This window comes from Aspergillus fischeri, genomic scaffold (genome assembly GCF_000149645.3).
Source record: "Aspergillus fischeri NRRL 181 1099437636264 genomic scaffold, whole genome shotgun sequence".
Taxonomy (NCBI): Eukaryota; Fungi; Ascomycota; class Eurotiomycetes; order Eurotiales; family Aspergillaceae; genus Aspergillus; species Aspergillus fischeri.
The window spans coordinates 1,434,346-1,453,241 of NW_001509762.1; the positions used below are offsets into that span (position 1 = coordinate 1,434,346).

Below are 18,896 nucleotides of genomic sequence, written 5' to 3' on the forward strand. Positions count from 1 at the left end.
GACTGCAGCGAATTCTTCCAAGGAGAGGTAATGTCCGTGTTCCTTGCGGATCGCGTGGATTGCCATCCATATGATCCCACAGATCTGCCTGACACGCAGTGTGGGAGGAATGGATCTCGCTGGATCAGCTGAGGATAGCAACGCAGTCTTCTCTTTTTATTGGGAGTGATTTCAGCTTGCAGTTGTGGATGGAACGAAGACACATTTGGTATGGAGTTCCTCAGTCCGTTTGTTTCTGATGTTAAGGCACCTTGCTCAGGCATCGTCAAGGACAGAGAGATATGGTAAAGTAGAAGAGGAAGTTTGTTATCAACTTAAGTGTCCCTCCTCAGACTTCACGATGACGAACAATAGCCCTACTGATTGCCATTAGGAGGGTAGGACTGCCGCTGCTTCGACGGCTCCCCCTACTGATGATGAAGAATGTGCTTCAACATCAGGAAAGGAGGAGGCAACTTGGGAGTGGCTGTACTTCCAGCACGTCTGGTGTGTTGATTTGTTTCATCTCACACTGACAACCGTCTTAGTTAATATCCATCATTTGATGGGAATGGCAAAGACCAAAGAGAGGAAGGAATATGTAAGTGAACCGCCAGCCTTGCTTGATACGTATGCCGTTATACCTCACCTGACTTAGTAGATGCTCATATATAAAGCCATCATAGTCTTGGATCAATTGCTTCTGGTCTACACCTCTGTATCATCTACACCTGTGTTTGCAACATGGACTATATCAGTATAGTTTGCACGTCTGTTTCAATCCTCTCAATACAACACTCTTCTAGAGAAAAGGTTCTCATACTCTTATCCTAGAGGGGAACATATCTAGTTACTAGAAGAGCTCTATTGCAAGCCTGGTCGCGGCTTTGTGCACATTCCTCCTCAAAGCCTCACAAAGGGTCTCGCCCCGTGCAGCACTACTCCTTATTCGATGCAGAACAGGTTGGAACAGACTAATATCGAAGAGATTATTGAGGAAGGTATCTGCCAGCGGTCCTGTTCAGCATTTGCTCTGAGAGGTTTCTACGAGCATTGTTCTGCAGCGGATGCAAGCCGAAATGAGGATGCAAGTTCCAATCGCGCATGAGTGACTGCCTTAAGGAATGACGGTTATTTACAATTGCTGATAATATGCGAGTGAGCAGTTCTGTATCTATTGCAGAGGTTTTTTTGTCGACCAACGGGATATACAGATCTGGGAAGCATCAGACAACCAAGCACAGCCAGAACTCCCGAGGCATGCAAGACACACTAAAGCATCAACAAGCGACAAAAATGGCCATCATTCATGTGATTTAGCAAGATATCATTGATATCATTGACTTGGAAACCGACGCATCTAACCAAGTTTAAGGAGGTCCACCCGATGAGCTTGAGTTTCTGGCATGGTTCTTCGTGTCCTGGCGATTGTTCAGCTGAACCTTGCAAACTATTTGTCAGTTGCAGGAATAGCTGCATTAGACGAGCCACCAACTTTCCCTATCCCACATTTTGCAACAAAGTTAACACACGACAGGAGAATCTCTCATAGAGATAAAGATGCGGTGATTCATGTCGCAGCCAAGATGCGGGTTATTATGCTTATCAGAACTCGTCGATGCCTCCGCATAGACCTTCCAAATCTCGCGTAGCGGCACTCCCCCCTGTTGTGAGATGGTCAGGTGGAGTACGTTGCATGGACCTGCCGATCTTCTGCATTTCCGCATCTTATCTCCATGTATCTATCCAAGGAGAGCTGGAGCTAATGCAGAAGTGGAGTGGTCTGGGGCAGCTTCTGAGCTGAATTGCAGTCTGCAGTCGAAGCTGCAGGTCAGGCATAAAAACCGCATGCGCCCGCATTCTAGCGCAGGCTTTTCTTCAAGCATTGCGCTCCATCACCTTGCTTCAACCTTGTCCTACCGATGCATCTTCACCTGGGTTTGGCTGCCATCGTAGGCTGCGCGGTTCAATCTGTCGCGGCTTACGTAGCTCAGCAGCCACGATCTCAAGAGGGAAAATGCCAGAAAACTACGGTTGCAATCTTGTAAATGCTCGCTTATTTCTTTTGTATATTCATATTTGCTAATTCTCGCAGAGGAGCAGGAATGGCAGGGATCAAGGCTGCTGTATGTTGAACCTGTGCCTGGATGCATTGAAATCTGACTGTGACAGGAAACTTTGTCCAATGCATCGATCCATGATTTTGTCATTCTAGAATACCGTGACACAATTGGAGGCCGCGCCTGGCACACGAATTTTGGCAAGGACGAAAATGGAGACCCTTATGTCGTGGAGCTGGGTGCCAACTGGGTATGTTATTCCTCGTTTATGTCGAACCACTCTGACATTGAACAGATCCAAGGCATTGGAACCCCGGATGGGCCACAGAACCCTATCTGGACACTAGCCAAAGAGTTCAACCTCAAGAATACATTTTCCGACTATGACAACGTCTCCACTTACAATGAGAACGGATATTCCGACTACTCGCATCTCTTCAATGAGTTTGACGCCGCCGACGAGATCGCCAATGCCGCGGCCGGCACAATTCTACTAGAAAATTTACTAGATCAAACAGCTCGGACAGGGCTCGCCTTGGCTGGCTGGAAGCCCAAAAAGACCGACATGGAGGCGCAGGCTGTTGAATGGTGGAACTGGGGTAAGTCTGCTCTGCCTTCAACAGGAATGAAACTAACAACGCAGACTTCGAGGACGCTTATTCACCACTCGAGAGCTCTCTGGTATTCGGCTACGCCGGGAGTAACTTGACCTGGAACGGCTTTAGCGACGAGGACAATTTCGTATTGGATCAGCGCGGATACAACACCATCATCAAGGGCATGGCTGCGAAATTCCTAAAGGCGAACGATACACGGCTCCGTTTGAACACGCAAATCACCAACATCACTTATTCCGACAAAGGGGTGACAGTATACAGCAGCGATGGAACTTGTGTTCAAGCCCAATATGCCCTATGCACTTTTTCTCTGGGTGTGCTGCAAAACGACGCTGTCACCTTCACGCCGGAGCTGCCATACTGGAAGCAGACAGCAATTCAAAAGTTTACCATGGGCACCTACACCAAGATCTTCCTTCAATTCAACGAAACCTTCTGGCCCTCAAACACACAGTACTTCTTGTATGCGGACCCTAAGCTGCGTGGATGGTATCCCATCTGGCAATCACTGTCAACACCTGGTTTCCTGCCCGGATCCAACATCCTCTTCGTCACCGTCACCAACGAGTTCTCCTACCACGTCGAGAACCAGTCCGATGAGGAGACCAAAGCCGAGGTGATGGCGGTTCTGCGCAAGATGTTCCCAGACAAGGACATTCCAGAGCCGACTGCATTCATGTATCCTCGCTGGAGTACCGAGCCCTGGTCATACGGAAGCTACTCGAACTGGCCCGCCAGCACCGGCCTGGAGGAACACCAGAATCTGCGCGCCAATACGGGCAGACTATGGTTTGCAGGAGAGCACACATCACCAAGCTACTTTGGGTTCTTGCACGGAGCCTACTTCGAAGGTCTTGATGCCGGACGACAGATTGCGGCGCTCTTGCAAGGCCGCTGCGTCTATTATAACTCGACGATGGAAAGGCTGTGCGGGCCTCGCAGGCATTATGAGAGGCTGCATGGAATCACTCCACTGGCTGATTATAGTGCAGTCAATGGCTGGATTTCCAACAGTTTCTATGATTACAATGATGAATAGTCTCTAGTCAGACTTGTCATGTTGATTGTTTCATCTAGTCTGTAGTCAGGAATGCTCTAGCAGTTCGAGTAGACAAGCGGCCACAAGAAGATCTAACATATGTACGAGTCAAATATCTCTTAGGATATCAGTAGTCGAAAAATGCATGCAATAGTGTAGACTAGTTGTCCTTAGAGGAGGTGATTTCCCTCTCGCGCCTCGTCATGCAGCAACACGCCATCGGAGTAGCTCCATTCAACCTGCTTATTGCTGACTTTGTTAAGGGCATTCGGCAGTTCAGTGAAGTGGGGTTCGAGTAATGAAAGTGCGGTCTTGTTATTGAAAATGACGTCCTTATGTTGGGTCATGAGGGGGTGTTGATGCACCAACCCAAATAGGAAATTCACAGGCTATCACCTTAAGAACTCATAGATATACACATGGAAATGCGCAACGCCAATAACAACTTCACTAACTGAGACATCAACCATTTATCTAGTTCCAAAACTCCGACAGTGCACAAAACAGGTCATCTTCGCCTAGCAAACACCAACACCAAAACACATTATGTATAGCTCTATTCCAGAAACACCGAAGGAATGCCATAGATGACGGGCGCCGCACCATTCAGGTACTTCAACACACAGGCACTTCGTGACTTGGATACTGCTTCATCCAGCATAACCGGGTCAGAAGATTCAGTGCTGCTCTTTTTTGCCGATCGGGACCGTCCCTTGCTTGGGAGTGTCGTTCGTTCGCCATTGGTATCCCGGTCTCCAATCAGTCCCCATTTCTCGAACGTGGACTTGGCGAAGCGATCAATATCTTTGTCGGTCACATCCCACAGGGTGGCAACGAGAGCTGGACAGCCTGCATGCAAGTAATTCATCGGGGTCCCGTATGGCTCGTATTCGCCCGCTTCGGTCAGTGTGCCACTGCTACATCCCATGAGGAATGTAACTGCACATCGGTCAAGTCGTTTGATAGTCCTTCCACGGATATACTGTGCGCCACTCCCATGGCCAAAATACAGAAACAGGCTCTTGGATTCCAAGCCATCTTTGAACTCCTCTTCGGTCGGCTCTCGCTTGGCGATCCCCGTCCAAGTAGCCAAGCGGCCAAGGTCGGCCTCGAAAGTGGCTTGCGTCGTTTGAAGATCTCCTGTAGGATTGAGAATATATGTGCCATTTCCACGGTCAATAGCAAATCCGATGTCGCTGCCCTTTAGTTTGATGATGCTCTCAGACTGGAGAATCCGCTCGCGCAGACATTCCAAGGACGGCACACGACATACCGGCAATCCTTCCAGACATGGAAGTGATTCCCACGGGAACAAGTGCAGTGCCTTATCTAGGACCAAGACAGTATGCTGCGGTCGCTGTCCTTCTCGTGAGCGCCGCGCCGCTTCATGGTAGCCTTGCACAGCATCAAGTGTCTCGACCACCATCATATCGAAGTCGATTTCGTCATAGGCATTCCGTTCCCCCTGGAATTGCAAGATGTCGACCACAAAGTACAAAAGATCCATCAATGTCTCCTCAGGGTCTTCCTGGCCTTCTAGGTCGTTCACACCAACGAACAACTCCAAGACATTGCGATGTAGTGATAGCCTCGGAGTTGCTGAACGGCCGCCTTTTTGTCTCGAAGGGAGGTGCTTGTCTAGGATGCTCTGAAATGACGTTGCGAACCGCGAGAGGGCAGCCTCTTCGTGAGACATCGGTGAAAAGATCCCCCGGAAACCACCGAACCATACGTTCTCAATGTTCTGCAGCAAGTTCTGCAAGCGCTGGTCGAGGGCTTCGCGGTTTCTCCACCACTCCTTCTTGGAGTGCCGGTCCTTCTGTAACTTCGCGGCGTGTGCACTTTCGTTCGCCAGCTTGATAATTTCCTGCATCTCTCCTCTTCCGTCCTCGAATGTGAACTGATCCTCGTCGTCCTCGGCGTTCCCTCTCTTTAATGGAAGTCGAAGGAGGAAGGGCGAGTGATCCTTGCGTAGCCGCGAGATAATGAATTCCGTGCAGTCGGCGCTGAGGGACAAGGAAAGTACGTTCCAGTTAGACGGTAGAATATCGATATATTCTTCAGTAAAGGTGCTGCATAGGTCTGCATCTGGTTCTGCTGTAGACCCCTGAGCTGGCCAAAGCAGCGGATCATTGAAATCGGAAAGTTGCCTGTCAATACCGATAGCGATTCGCTCGCGCGAAAAGGCGCCGATGCGGCCAATTTCTGACAGCTCAGTCAGTGATCTATCCAGTACTGACGATTAGGGAAACACCCACCATTCACATTCGCTGGCGGTTGAGACCATGGCATTGGACTCCCAGGCGCAGTCGTATGCGACAACATTGAAATGCGACTCATCAGCCGGGACGCCATATGACTGTCCAACGTTGACCCCAGAGCCGTTGCAGCCGAAAATACGTCTTTCAGACAATCACCAGCCTTGGACAAAATATCGATGAAATCCTCGTTTGGTTTCGCATGTTTGGACCGCGTTCCTCTGGCAGGCGCTCGTGACTTACGTGTAGTGGACTGTTTAGTGGAAGGGGTCGTCTCGTTCGTTACCTTCCTCGGCGATTGTAAAGCAGGGAGGGATATTGTCGATTCTGGCAGAACACAGTAGACCGCATGCGACGCGAATTGCCGTATGGCCTCGGCAAGGTGATGTTCACTTTCTTTCAGATGCAACGATATTTGGCTGTTTCGAGACGTAGCAAACTTCCGCGCGTCAGTCAACAGACGCGAGGCTTTCTCAAACTCTCTTAGGGCACGCGAACATGCTGCCTGCTGTTGGAGGATGCCACTTCTGAGGTACGAGACAGACTGGGACATTGTTCCATTTGCGTCCGGTTTGCTGGTCAAGGGCTTCGGTGCCGTCCTTGAGGATACAGTAGTCGCACGAGTTCTCCGGGCTGTTGTTGTACTTGGTTGTGCTCTCCTGCTACTTCCCCGAATTTTCAGTTTGTCCATTCCATCTTCCAGCTCAGAAATGGTCGATTGTAGAGGAAGTGGTTCGGTTGTTTCCAATGCTGTCACGTCGGCCATTATCCGGTCCGCCCTCAGGAGAGCTTGCCATTCGTCGTGGTAGTTGCCCTGCAACCTGTGAAGGGAGGCAATGCTCATCTGCAGCGAAGCGAGCTCAACACTGCTTTCCAATTGTTTAGACAGTTGTTCTGCAGCAGCTAGAAGCTCTTGACCTTCAGAGAGACGCCCGCCAAATATCCAATAAGAGCCCAGTTGGGCTTGGGAAGCGATCAAGCGAACATTCGCATTAAGTGTCCTGTTGATCTTCAGGGCTTGCTCACCGTAGTAGACAGCGTCCTGAAATAGACCATAATGGGCAGAGAAATATGCAAGATTCAAGAGAGCAGTATGGTGCGAGCCCACATGAGGCCAAAACGGAGCTCCCTGAGAATAAGTGACGGTGTGATTTGTCGTTGACTCTGATTGGGACACATCAAGCCTTGCCACTCTATCAACAACACTCTCAAGATCGGAGCTGCGGCTTGCAGACAGCGATTTCTCCTGCTTCCTTTGGGATATCCTTTCGACCTTCGCCCAGATCCTGCAGTTCAATTTGACGCATAATTTGGCAAAGAAAAGAGCCTGTGTCACAGAGCCTTGGGCGAACGAAAGCCGCGAACTCATGAGGACCGCATCCGCCACCAATCTTTCCCATCCTATCTTGGATAAGATAGAGCCGTTACTCAGGTCCTCCTTCTTCTGATTTTTCTCGTACAGAAGCCTTGAGGTCGAAAGAATGCCTGCTGCCTTCTCAAGTTCTCCCCTCTCGAGTAGGTATTCTACTCGGGCGAGTCGGTATGATAGATTTGCCAGGCAAGAGACTTCATTTTCGTTCAGATATCGATCCGCGCGCGTAAGAAGAGCTTCAGCCTTCTTGCAATGCCCTAAGCGACAGTACTGCGAAACCAAACGTGACAATATGATGATGGCTGCAGAAAAGTCCCTAGTCCCTTGGACCTCCGTGATGCGTAGGACCAGTTCGAGAGCGACGAGCTGGAGTTTCCAGAGCCCGTAAATCTCCGTGTAATCAACAATGGCTTTGACCTGAAGAAAGTAATAGTCCACATCGTCAACGCACGAAGAGAGCGTGTCTTTGTCTGGACAGTTGCGCATCATTGAATTCCACGAGCGCAGTATTCGATCCAATTCATCTGAGCGTAGGTCCCCCTCATGAAGACCTAGGGTGAGACAAACTGAATTCTTCAGGTGTGTCGCGTAAAGTTCCACGTCAGTATCACTACCAATTTCTTGAGCGTTGTCGAGGCATTTGACGCTTTCCTCGACAAGTCGACGGACAGTTGGCTGTTCTAGTGAACCTGAGTGCTCCAAAGAGAAGCGCAAACCCATCAAGATGACACGTAGGCGACGGATGGGCCGCGATTCAGGAGAGTATACTTCCAAGACTGTACTGAGGAGCGTATCAAATGCCGAACGGAAGCCCTCGTCATCATGAGCCTGAGACGGTAAATCGCTCAAAATACCGAGCTGCCATTCCAGAAGGAGGCCCCTCTGCAGAGACTCAAGGGTAGGGCAATCGAAAAACTTGGCATGGTTTAAATCCCGGAGACGCAAACTCGTCCTCAAAAACGCAGAAAGTATGCGGTTGAAAGTAAAGCTGCTGCTCTTCGAGTCTTGACAGGCCCGGTGTGGAGAGACACCGACAGCATCGGATACGAGTTGCTTCAAGACCCCTGCGCTAATATGCTCGTTGAGGGAAGCTCTGAATGCTTCTGCACATTCAACGCCCATGTTCGCTTCGAGGTATAAATGAGCGAGCCTTTCGTACTTTAATGCTGCGAATCCTGTTCTTCGTTGGGCCGGCGAGCAATTCTCGAGAAAGTTGATTGATTGTCTCAAAGCATGCATGAGCTCGCGATAGCCTTTCCCGGACTCCTTGTCTTTGATATACCGAGACCAGAACAGATTGGACAGTTTCACAAATCCTGTGCCACTCTCATTCTCGTCCGATCGCTCCTGCTTCCCTTCTGCTGTGCATTCGATCGCCACCAGGAGGCGTTGGCAGTCGGAGAATGTCGAAAGTAGTGACTCCCATGAAGGGCTCTGTGACATGATGGACAATTTACCAACTGCGAGAGCTGAATCTACCGCGGCCAGCACGATACTCCTACAAGTTTCGAGCCGCTTGTAGAATACCTCGAGGTCCATTTGGTCCTCATCTGCTGCAGGTTTCTTCCCAAGATATCGTCGCAGGAATCTCACAAATCCGTTCAAATATGCATAAATATTCGGCAAAACCTCCCTTTCCTCGTCAGTAGCATCAAGTCCCTTGGCCACCTTCTCCCCTAACCAGCTCATTGCAATCTTCTTCAACTTCGCTGCTTCGACGAGCAGCTCATCTAAGTCATTCTCATTTCCCCTAAGAGGCGTACCAATGGCTGCAGTAACTTCAGAGAGAGACATGGGCACGCTCGGTTGACGCATTTTGGTCGAGCTTTTCAAAGCCTGCAAGTGAAGTGCCGCGAGTTTGCATCGTACAGTGGCTGATGAAAGTAAATTTTCGTCCGCCAGAGGGTTGAGGGCCTCGGTGAAAAGGGTTGATGCCTCCTCGAAACATCCTGCTTCTTGAGCAAGTTGTCCGAGGATGGTTGCTATTCGGGCTACCGAAAGATTGTTTCTCAACTTCGATGAAGGTCGTTTTTGTGAGTTAGCGACAGCTGCCTGCAGTCGGACGATTGTTTTGTATGTTGCAGCGAACTCGGCCTTCTCGATACCTTTGGAATGGTTGACGAAAGCCGCTAAATAACGCGCCAGCGGCTCCCACATCTCTTTGACATCGTCGCAGACGTGACCAGACAATTTCCAGCTCATGCACCGAATCTCAAGTGATAATAGTTGAAGGGTCAATGATGTTATCGGTTTCAGTGATTCTTTGGTGGCGTTGATATCATTTGGCTTCTGTGTTGCGGAGCACATAGACAATATCGTGTTAGATAGCAGTTGAAGCTGCATAGCCGCCTTGTCCCGTGTTATCGTCTGGGAATCAACCGCTGCAGTGATCAGATTCGCTGGGCTGCTTGGATTTGTCAATTGCAAGGAAGTTAAGACTTTATGCACTGTCGCGGCCCGTTTCTCCGCTGCTATGAGCCGAAGGGCGTTGGACTGGAAGGAAATAATCAAGCTGTGCAATGGTCGAGCGTGTGATAGGTTCTTAAAGGATATGAGATCGGACATTCGTTCCTTGGCAGCTTCTTCCTCCGTGCTTCGCTGGTCCTTCCGGCCGACAGTGCCGTCTTTGCCAGTGTCCTGACAATCCAGGTATTGATGGACCCTCCTCTTAAGACCCCGTAGTTCTTTGTAGGCCAAGTCATTCAGTCCCAGAGATAAATATCTTCCTGCTAAGACACATGCGCCTTGTTCGAGCTGGATATTCAGCGGCCCATTTCCCTGGCTGCTCTGTTCGGCTTTCATATTCCTCAAGCAGGCAAGTGCCAGACTAGCACACTCAGCGACTGCGAGTAGGCCGCCGTCGATTTTGGCTGCATCCGGTTTTACACATTGTGGTGTCTTCGATCTCCTCGCCGGTTTTGTGACGCGATTCGGTGAAGCTGGGTGAAGAGGCGTAGTCGGTACACGAATTTCAGATGACTTTGATGCATCTGCAAGTGTCTTCAATGTTGTGTTAAAGATCTCTGTCGCCAGTGAAACCTTTTCCTGACATGACAAACGCGCTGCATCATGTTCGACCGCAGCAATTGTTGTTGCACCTTTGGCCGAGACGTTTGTTTTGATTGTCGCTCTACTCCGTCTCGAGGATGCAGACACGGCCTTCTTCGTCCGACTCGTCTTCTTCATAGATTCGCTCTCGATGTCGGGGACCGGTTTCGTTGAACCGCGAAAAAGAGACTGGAGGGACAACACTGTGGCATTGCAGCATGTTGAGGTTGAGCGCACGGCTTGCTTCACCGAATCCAGTGAGGATTCAGGAAGTAGTGTTGCAACTGCCATATCAATCTGTAGTCACCTGAAGCCCTGCAAGGTTAGATGTGACCATGAGTTACGGCCATAGACACATTGAGGCTGCGGAGCTCATGTCAACTCTGTCTCTCAGCGTCGGGCCAAGCCTCAAGCGGTGGTTGTCGCAGCAACAGAAGCACACTACTCCCGCCAAGGCATAGCGCCGTCGGTTCCCCGACTCTCCGATCCAAAGGCCTTTTTGGCCGATCTTAACGTAGTTCAAGTGTCGCAGCCAAGAAAATAATACATTCTGCATCATCAACAACATGTCTATAACTCCTCTATACCATATGGTCCGTGGCCTACCCGGGCCCCGAACGCTGGGGAGACTCCGCCTCCAGGTTTCACCGCGATACTGCCAGTATTCCACTTCGGAGCATATGCCGAAGATCGCTCAACCATCGTTATGGCAGTCCATGATCCCCAAGTTCATTCGAAATCGGCGCGCCAAAGCGGAAACTTCCCCTACTAAATCGAAAGAATGGAATCCAGCTAGTTTCTACATCGTCATATTCATCTTGATCGGGTCGCAAGCCATCCGAATGATTGCTTTGAAGAACGAATATAATGCATATACTCGATCAACCGACGCGAAGATTCGACTTCTACGGGAGGTGATTGAGAAAGTACAAAGAGGGGAGAAGGTGGATGTAGAGAAATTGCTCGGCACCGGAGATGAGGCAAAGGAGAGAGAATGGGAAGAAGGTTCGGATCTCTGGTCGCTTCATACATGGCTTTTATGAGGACTAACATTTCTCTCGTCTCACAGTTCTTCGCGAGATCGAGGAAGAAGATTCTCTCTGGCATCGGAAGAACGCAGGCTCGGAATCCAGTCGTCCAATAACGCCTGAGCAAGAGCAGAAACAGCAGGTGGAGCAGTCTCGATCTAAGGATCCCGTTGTTCCTGCTGAAGGGGTGTCAACCCAGGAGCCACCAAAGGATGGAGCCGCAAGACGCAAGTTGAACTTCTTCTAGCCTGGTTGAGTGTGCGGACCTTCCGTGCCAACGCAATAACTCATTTTCTCCTTTACGAGTTCCGGCCCTTCAAAGAGGCGAGTTCGTTTCCACGAAGCTTCGCGGCGACGCTCATGGTGCGACAAGGAGCTTTGCTGAGTCCATTCGGGCTGAAACTTTCTGGTTCGTGCCGTCGCTTTGTTCTTACGTCTTTGTCTGACCGGGACTTAGGATTTGGAAGTCAGCCGATGGGCCTTACGGCTTCCATCTTTTTGTTGATCCTAGTCGGAATTACTCCTCCACTTGTCTTCTTCTTTGATACCCAGATGTTTTCAAGACTACAGAGAATTGCACAGACCTGTATATTATTTACTTCTCCTGTACAGACGTTGTCTTACGTGTATGAATATGTTTTGCCATCTTTCTTATAAAGTCAACGTCTGGTTCGTGCGCAGCAAAAACACACTTTCGTATCTAGCCCATGTTTGATCTCATGAGCTGCACAAGTTTATCTTGCATGTCGCAGAAGATATTGATTGCCTGCAGTGGTGTCAGTCATTTAGTCTTCCCCACGTTGTGTCAAACTTCATCCAAACTTGCCTGTGTGAGTTTCTCTTCGCTTGCTCCATGCAAGTCCCGTGTGAAGGCAATCCTGTAAGCAGATTCGTCGTTGACAAATGACTCTTGTGCCACAGAGATTGCTGGTGCAACATCAGAGTCAAAGAGAGACTCCATATGAGGTGCAGAGCTGGGTTGCGAAAGCTGTTTCAGGAGGTCTGGCGCGATTGTGATATGGTCGACTCCTGCCAGAGCATATATCTCGTTTGTGGATGTCAAGCTAGCTGGCAAGACCTTCGTTTTTGCATTGATGGACTTATAATGCTTCTGAATTGCAACACAAAGAGGCAAGAGCTTGTTTGGGTCCGTGAATCTGGCGATCTGTCAGTGCAACCTTGTTCAGATCAAGTCAGGCAATTTGCTGGAGATGTCATTCTCACCCTGGTTCGAAGTGCACCTTCAATTGATTGACATAAGGGGCAATATACGTGCACCCAACCTCCGCGGCTAAGATGGCCTGGGACATTGTGAAGAGCGTCGTGGCTAGCGTTCGCACCCCGGCCATCTCAAGAGCTCGGCAAGCCATCATGCCCTCCCATGTACTCGGAATTTTGATGCAGATACGAGATTGCTCAAAACCTGGTTGCAGGTGTTGGAAGAGCTGGACAATTCCTGTAGCAGAATTGCTTCGTTAGCGGAATTCCGGCAGAGAAACTGTTGGCATACTCAAAGCGTTCACAATTGTGCTTTCCGTGGAGTAAGAGTAGTACGGGTTCGTCTGAACATGAACGTGTCCACGGATATGAGGAGCTACTTTCAAGGCTAATCTAACCATCTATACAATCATTGTCAGCTACTTAGCACCTTTAGTACTATAGCAAAAGTGTCCCTACCGCAATCTCAACTGCCAACTCCTCCAGCGTGACGCCAGTGAATCTGGGCAAAAGATCATTGGCGTCTGAGATAGAATTGCGGATTAACCCGAGGTGTTCTGGCTTCGACAGTTCGCCGTACGCAATAGCCTTCGTTGCAAGTTTTCCAAATCAGGTCATACTCCTGATACTTTGTGAGAATGGACCATGACAAGTGCAACCTACCTGGTTTGAAGTACAGTCTTGGAACGGACCCAAGTCTCTGGCAACTGGTTATATGTTAATAGACTGCCCTGCAGAGACCGAGTTAAGCATCTCACTGGGGCAGTCTGATATATGTACCTAGTTCATCCATTGTGTCACAGTCGACGATGGTTCTGCTGCGGAGAACGTCTAAGCCAGTTTGCATCGTAGCCATCTTGTTGATGTTCACTGGAAATAGAGAAGGATGCTAGGCTAGAGTAGGACGTTGAGAGTTTACGATGCCTTCATTCTTGGGATATCGAAATGAGGGGAAAGCCTGTTGAATATATATACCAATAGGGGTGCCACGAAGCTTCCCCTCATGACAAACAACTCTCAACAACTCAGAACAAAGGAAACTTATCCGATCAACTCAGCTATCTTCCAAGTTTGCGCATGACTTCGGACCGAAGAACATCGCTTCAATAATGTCCGAAGTTGTACCTATCGATGGGGTTCGTCGCGCAAGCTTTAAACCGACTGGCCAACGAACATCGGTTGCTCCACAGCGAAAGTCACGCAGCTTGCTGAAGAACCCTCAGCCAACTTGAGTAACCGGCGTAATGACATATTTTTGGACTGTTAAGTGAGTATAGCCTCCAGACTATCTACCTCGCGGCAGTTTCTTTTACAGTTGAATGACTCAAGCCAAATAGTCTCCCTTTTTCGGATATACATGAACCTTACTCAGTCCATCAATCCTCCGCACTGCAGCTGCTGCAGACCATAGAAATTCTTCCCTTCCATGAAAACAACTCGTAAGAGGAGCAGCGAAGGACTGAATAAATCATCCCGGATGCGCCTATTCTGTTCCCGTCGAATTCCCTCCATAACAATACTGAGGCGATGAGGTCCCGGCCAGCCCTCGCATAGAATTTGTGCAGACAGCCTACGACGTCGGGGACAGAGATAGATAGCCTGAAAGTTTCAGCACTAGGCCCATGGATGGACATAGAAAGTCATGTAATCGTCCACTTCATATTGTAGATGAGAGTAAGCTCGGAGGGCAAACTACCCGTCCAGGACTTGGGTAAAAGGCGCAGATAAAGGTAACAATCACGGATGACAAGAAGATCACTCAGACAACGAAGTAGCGGCATCATTCGCGACATTTGCTGGAACCAGGGACCACAAGTCTCTTCAGCCTCACATGTCGGATAGCGGTCTCTCGTCTATCTACCTCATAGGGCTGCGGAATATAAGCACCTAAAGATTGAAGGTCAGGTGAACCAATCATGCCGTGAAACTTGCCAATTGGCGTTGAATAAGCGCAATGACATGGAACGAAACCGCGCTTGACTTGCAGTAACACTGCAACTTGCATCTTGATCGACTTGAACCTGGTGCTTCTGTTAGGAGAGCTAGCTAGATTGACCCGGCCAAAAGCTTTGTAAGTTGTGTCCAAGTCAGTACATGTCTCCTAATTGATGTGCTGTTATAAACGAGCCGTGGTTGATCTTCCCCTACGTGGGCGTGATAACTGTGAACAACATCTAGAAGCCAGTTGGCTGATATTAATACACAGCTTTGCTGGTCTTCATCACGATAAGCGGAACAGTCCAAACCACCTTCGAGACAGGCATTCCGACGAAGAAGGGAGTACGGCTGACCGAGCAACGTTGAAGTATACCCGAGGGGGACAACGCCTTGGGGCGTTCATCGTGGAACATCGCATCAGATCGACGCAAGTAAATGCATGACCGTACTGCAGCCAGATGCTTGCTCGGATCGTCGGTTCTGACAGCTGAGCTATACGGCTGCCAAATAATGTAGACATATCTGCTGAATTGACTTAGGAGGGTCGCCGCCGGTATCACTACTGCATGCTTACTGAGAATTTAGGCAAACCTAAACTACGCGACAGTATTATGTAACCCTGATATGAAACCCTTTAGTCTCATGGGCAGAGAAGAATGGGCGATTAACGACGGGACGAACATCTCCTTCTCAGGTATCTCGTAAATAACCTCTGCGGTCGCGACAGAATGCCGAAACCAGTGAGATTCAGCTTGGCACGTCAACATCATTCCAGACGGTAGATGACGTGGGCTGAGACCCTTGAGAAGAAGAGGGAAAAGAAAGAGAAAGAGGATGGGAAATTCGCACACAAAAGGGAAGCACGGAAACTGCGAGCGGTGGTGGAATGGAAGAAGAATCTTCCGTGTGGTAATACGGTCGGAATGATTGGCTGGAATGGGCGCAGCATGGCCGAATCCCGTGACTTGAGCCTTGCCCGAGGTTGACTATCCCGTGATTCCGAACCGCTACGAGAAGGTCCGACCCTCAAGATCGAGAGGTTCTTCAAGACGACGACGACGGCGGCCAGCGTCTTGCCTGGGTTTGATCATTTGCATTCTTGAATTGAGACCCTTTGCTTCACTATGATCTCTCAGAAGGTTGCTCAGCAATCGCTGCGGCGGCGTATGTACAGCCCGTTGCTTAGTTTGGTAGTCGAGGCTCACTAACCATCCTGCAGTTGCCGTCCAGCAGCCCTACGCCATGCGGTGGTCTTTGATGAACTCTGCCTCTCCTGCCGCTGTTGCTATGGGAAGAAATGTACAGAAGAGGTGAGCCAGCCCACAATATCGCTGTTCATATTGTGCTTTTCGGGTTGTTCCGCACCAATACCTCCGTCGGTTCATATTTGCAACATTGGCCGCTACGTCATGCGACAATCTGGAATACACCTTCGAGGCATCAACTCGTTACAAAAGAACGAACATCACTGAAGAGGAATTGACGAATACTGATGCGTATGACCAGACACGCTGCTTCCACCACATCCCAAGCCGATGCCTCCAAGATCCTCGCCCAACAGCGCTTGAATCGCCCCGTTTCCCCTCACCTCTCCATCTACCGTCCGCAAATCACCTGGATTGGCTCTAGCGCTCACCGTATCACCGGCATTGCTCTTTCTGGCTCCTTGTATCTTTTCGCAACCGCATACCTCGCCGCGCCTCTGTTCGGTTGGCACCTTGAATCTGCCTCCATCGCTGCCGCTTTTGGCGCTCTACCCATTGCTGCAAAGGTATTCATCAAGGGTACCGCTGCCTTCCCTTTCGTCTACCACTGCTTGAACGGTGTGCGTCACTTGGTCTGGGATCTTGGCCGTGGAATTTCCAACCAGCAGGTTATCAAGTCTGGCTGGACCGTGGTGGGGCTGACTGTGGTTAGCGCGCTCACTCTTGCTTTGCTGTGATTTTCATTGTATTACATACCTTTTGAGTCGTTGTTTTCTGAAAAATTGTTTTCCCATACAATATATTACACTGTTCAAATGATTACTGATATCTGAGATACTCTTTTGGTCTACTATCCCCTACATGCCTGCTACACCACATTGGGGGGACTTGAGGAAAATACCAATGTAGGGTCTTTCAGAGACAAGCGATTCTGCTTCGCGATGACCGGACTGTGCCTATCTCCAATGGGGATCAACAGGCTCAGATCATTAGAAACTTGGTGATGTATTCGACGGCCGACTGATTTGATTACAGGTCATGGCGTCCATGATGCTCAGAATGATATGGAATTATAACATGCAGTCTCTATCTTCCCTCTCTGATCAACCGTCCTCGAGAAACAATCTATGGATTCCGCACGTCATCATGCAAGTCTACTCAAAATAAGGATCCTTCCTAATGCCTCCTCGCACGACCTTCCGTTTCCGCTCATGGGATTATGGTGAATTGCTTCGGAAATTCTTGAGATCATGTCAGCCTTTGCCGTTCGGGCTATTACTTATATCCATTGCATGGAGGGCTATGGAAGGAATGTCGAGGCCTGGTTGGCTTACCTATTGTTGCATATCATCTCAGACTAAGGTCGACAGCCAAGCCAATCACGAACTCACGCAGGACTTGGAGGAGGATTGGGCGGAAACGGTCTCGGTGATGGTGGATCTTGAACTGAAAAACTTCCTATTGAGTACCTCGCAGCGCTCTCAAGATGATTTTGAAAGCCCCATTTCGATAAAGGCTCGAAATTCGCAAGGAGGGTGTTGCCGGGATTCCGCTGAACGGCCATCTTTGAGGACGATTATGGACCTCCGCTTGGTTGTGTGAAGCTTGAAATAGGCAACAAGAAGCTATTGGCGGGACACGACTGAAGAGGAAGGTCTTTCTCAGAGCTTATGTGTTGCGAAGACTTCCTTCGACTGGATTCAGGCCACTTGAGAATTGCTGAAGCTCATCATCGGTAACCAGGCCAGTCTCGCTTTTTAATACTTCATAATACTGCGGCCATTGACGGCTCCGAATGTGTTCTCCTTACCAGGTTAGGTTGTACACCGCCATCTCGCTGGTGATCGGACTTGCGGGAAGAGGCCGCTTGGATCTGGCACTTCGGAAGTTCTACTGAATATGTACGCGCTTGCCTCCATCTGAGCTTGGGAATCTAGAAGCTTCCTCATTCATCTCTGCAAGGGCCCGAGGGAGCCCAATCTGTTAGACAGCTTGCCCACATTCCATCATCCTCGTCCCTCATAGCTTCCGCTGGCGAGCAACTGCAGAGCTTCGGCGCTACCAGAAGATGCTCAACGCCATCGCATATGTCAAAGCGCACTCTTGCTTCCCCGAACCATGGCAATCCCAGGCTGCAGATCCCGACTTGGTAGTGACACCAGCGGATTTGGGGATATGGATCGTCGCGGCTTGTTGCAGTAACGCATTTTGAGCCGAACGTTATCAATCAGATCAACACCGATACTCTAATTGAACAAGCTGGGGTGATGGAATTGCTTCTGGAAGCACCTTACCCCGATGAAGAGTTCCCTATCCAGATGTCTGAGCAGGTCCGGAATCGGTCACTCTGCTTGGCTGAAGAGTACTAGGATCTACTTCTACTGGGCAAGAGAATGTAGAGCCAATCTACCCCTGCCAGAATCGATCATTAGGGATCTAGCGTCTGAGGCAAACAAACCATCTGCTGGGCCTTTCTTTTCGACAAGAACACATCATTAGCATCATACCTTTATGATCGCGATATCTCGCTGTCTGGCTCTGGAGCAAGCTCATAGTGACAACTTCCCAAGTGGATTGTCTGAAAAATGGCGGTGTTCTGGGGGTACGAATGAATCACTGCGCAACTCAAAACACATGAATCATAGCATGATCACTACATCTGAGCACGTGGACAAGTTCCATTGTCCCTGGGGTCACACCCGTCAGAAACAAATCTCAGCAAAGCCGGCGAGAAAATGGGCTCACGATCAAGCAGTCTCTGTCCAGCAACAAGAGGCGAGTTGGATCATTGTCTTCACTGAAACCATTTTACAATTGGAGCCAGCACACCGATCTGTTAGCAATAGCTGGCTGGATGATGGCTGAAGAACTGCCCTTAAGGTGAGGTCTTGTCGCACAGCGTTGGTGTGGGAAGGCTGAGTTCCGGGTTCTCTACTCCGCTGGGAAGAGGACCATTTACAGGAAGCCGTCTGCTAACCCAGTTGACGAGTTCCGCTGATTTCCTTACCTTCTGCAGGTTAATTCCACCAGAGATCACGACATGCTAGCTCATTTATTAAGCTGGATGTCTTAAGCTTATTCTGGCTTTGCAGTGTGACCAAGCAAATGATGTTCTAGAAAAGCGTTTAAATCCC

The 18,896-nt window shown here is 49.5% G+C and overlaps 5 protein-coding genes across 5 annotated transcripts; 3 read left to right on the forward strand and 2 right to left on the reverse strand.

Moving 5' to 3' along the window:
• Positions 1-2,084: 2,084 nt before the first annotated feature.
• NFIA_077590 (putative flavin containing polyamine oxidase) lies at positions 2,085-3,695 on the forward strand (the record flags this gene model as incomplete). The annotated part of the gene is made up of 4 exons (XM_001259715.1): positions 2,085-2,105; positions 2,152-2,289; positions 2,335-2,638; positions 2,683-3,695. The coding sequence occupies 4 exons, from the start codon at positions 2,085-2,087 to the stop codon at positions 3,693-3,695; spliced, it is 1,476 nt and encodes a 491-aa protein (XP_001259716.1).
• A 556-nt stretch (positions 3,696-4,251) lies between these two features.
• On the reverse strand, positions 4,252-10,664 carry NFIA_077600 (C50 family peptidase; the record flags this gene model as incomplete). The annotated part of the gene is made up of 2 exons (XM_001259716.1): positions 4,252-5,900; positions 5,954-10,664. The coding sequence occupies 2 exons, from the start codon at positions 10,662-10,664 to the stop codon at positions 4,252-4,254; spliced, it is 6,360 nt and encodes a 2,119-aa protein (XP_001259717.1).
• A 275-nt stretch (positions 10,665-10,939) lies between these two features.
• On the forward strand, positions 10,940-11,648 carry NFIA_077610 (DUF5321 domain-containing protein; the record flags this gene model as incomplete). The annotated part of the gene is made up of 2 exons (XM_001259717.1): positions 10,940-11,378; positions 11,443-11,648. The coding sequence occupies 2 exons, from the start codon at positions 10,940-10,942 to the stop codon at positions 11,646-11,648; spliced, it is 645 nt and encodes a 214-aa protein (XP_001259718.1).
• A 558-nt stretch (positions 11,649-12,206) lies between these two features.
• On the reverse strand, positions 12,207-12,750 carry NFIA_077620 (uncharacterized protein; the record flags this gene model as incomplete). The annotated part of the gene is made up of 2 exons (XM_001259718.1): positions 12,207-12,558; positions 12,626-12,750. The coding sequence occupies 2 exons, from the start codon at positions 12,748-12,750 to the stop codon at positions 12,207-12,209; spliced, it is 477 nt and encodes a 158-aa protein (XP_001259719.1).
• Positions 12,751-15,681: 2,931 nt separating this feature from the next.
• Positions 15,682-16,499, forward strand: NFIA_077630 (succinate dehydrogenase cytochrome b560 subunit; the record flags this gene model as incomplete). Its single annotated transcript, XM_001259719.1, has 3 exons — positions 15,682-15,721; positions 15,777-15,867; positions 16,064-16,499. The coding sequence occupies 3 exons, from the start codon at positions 15,682-15,684 to the stop codon at positions 16,497-16,499; spliced, it is 567 nt and encodes a 188-aa protein (XP_001259720.1).
• Between the last annotated feature and the right edge of the window lie 2,397 nt (positions 16,500-18,896).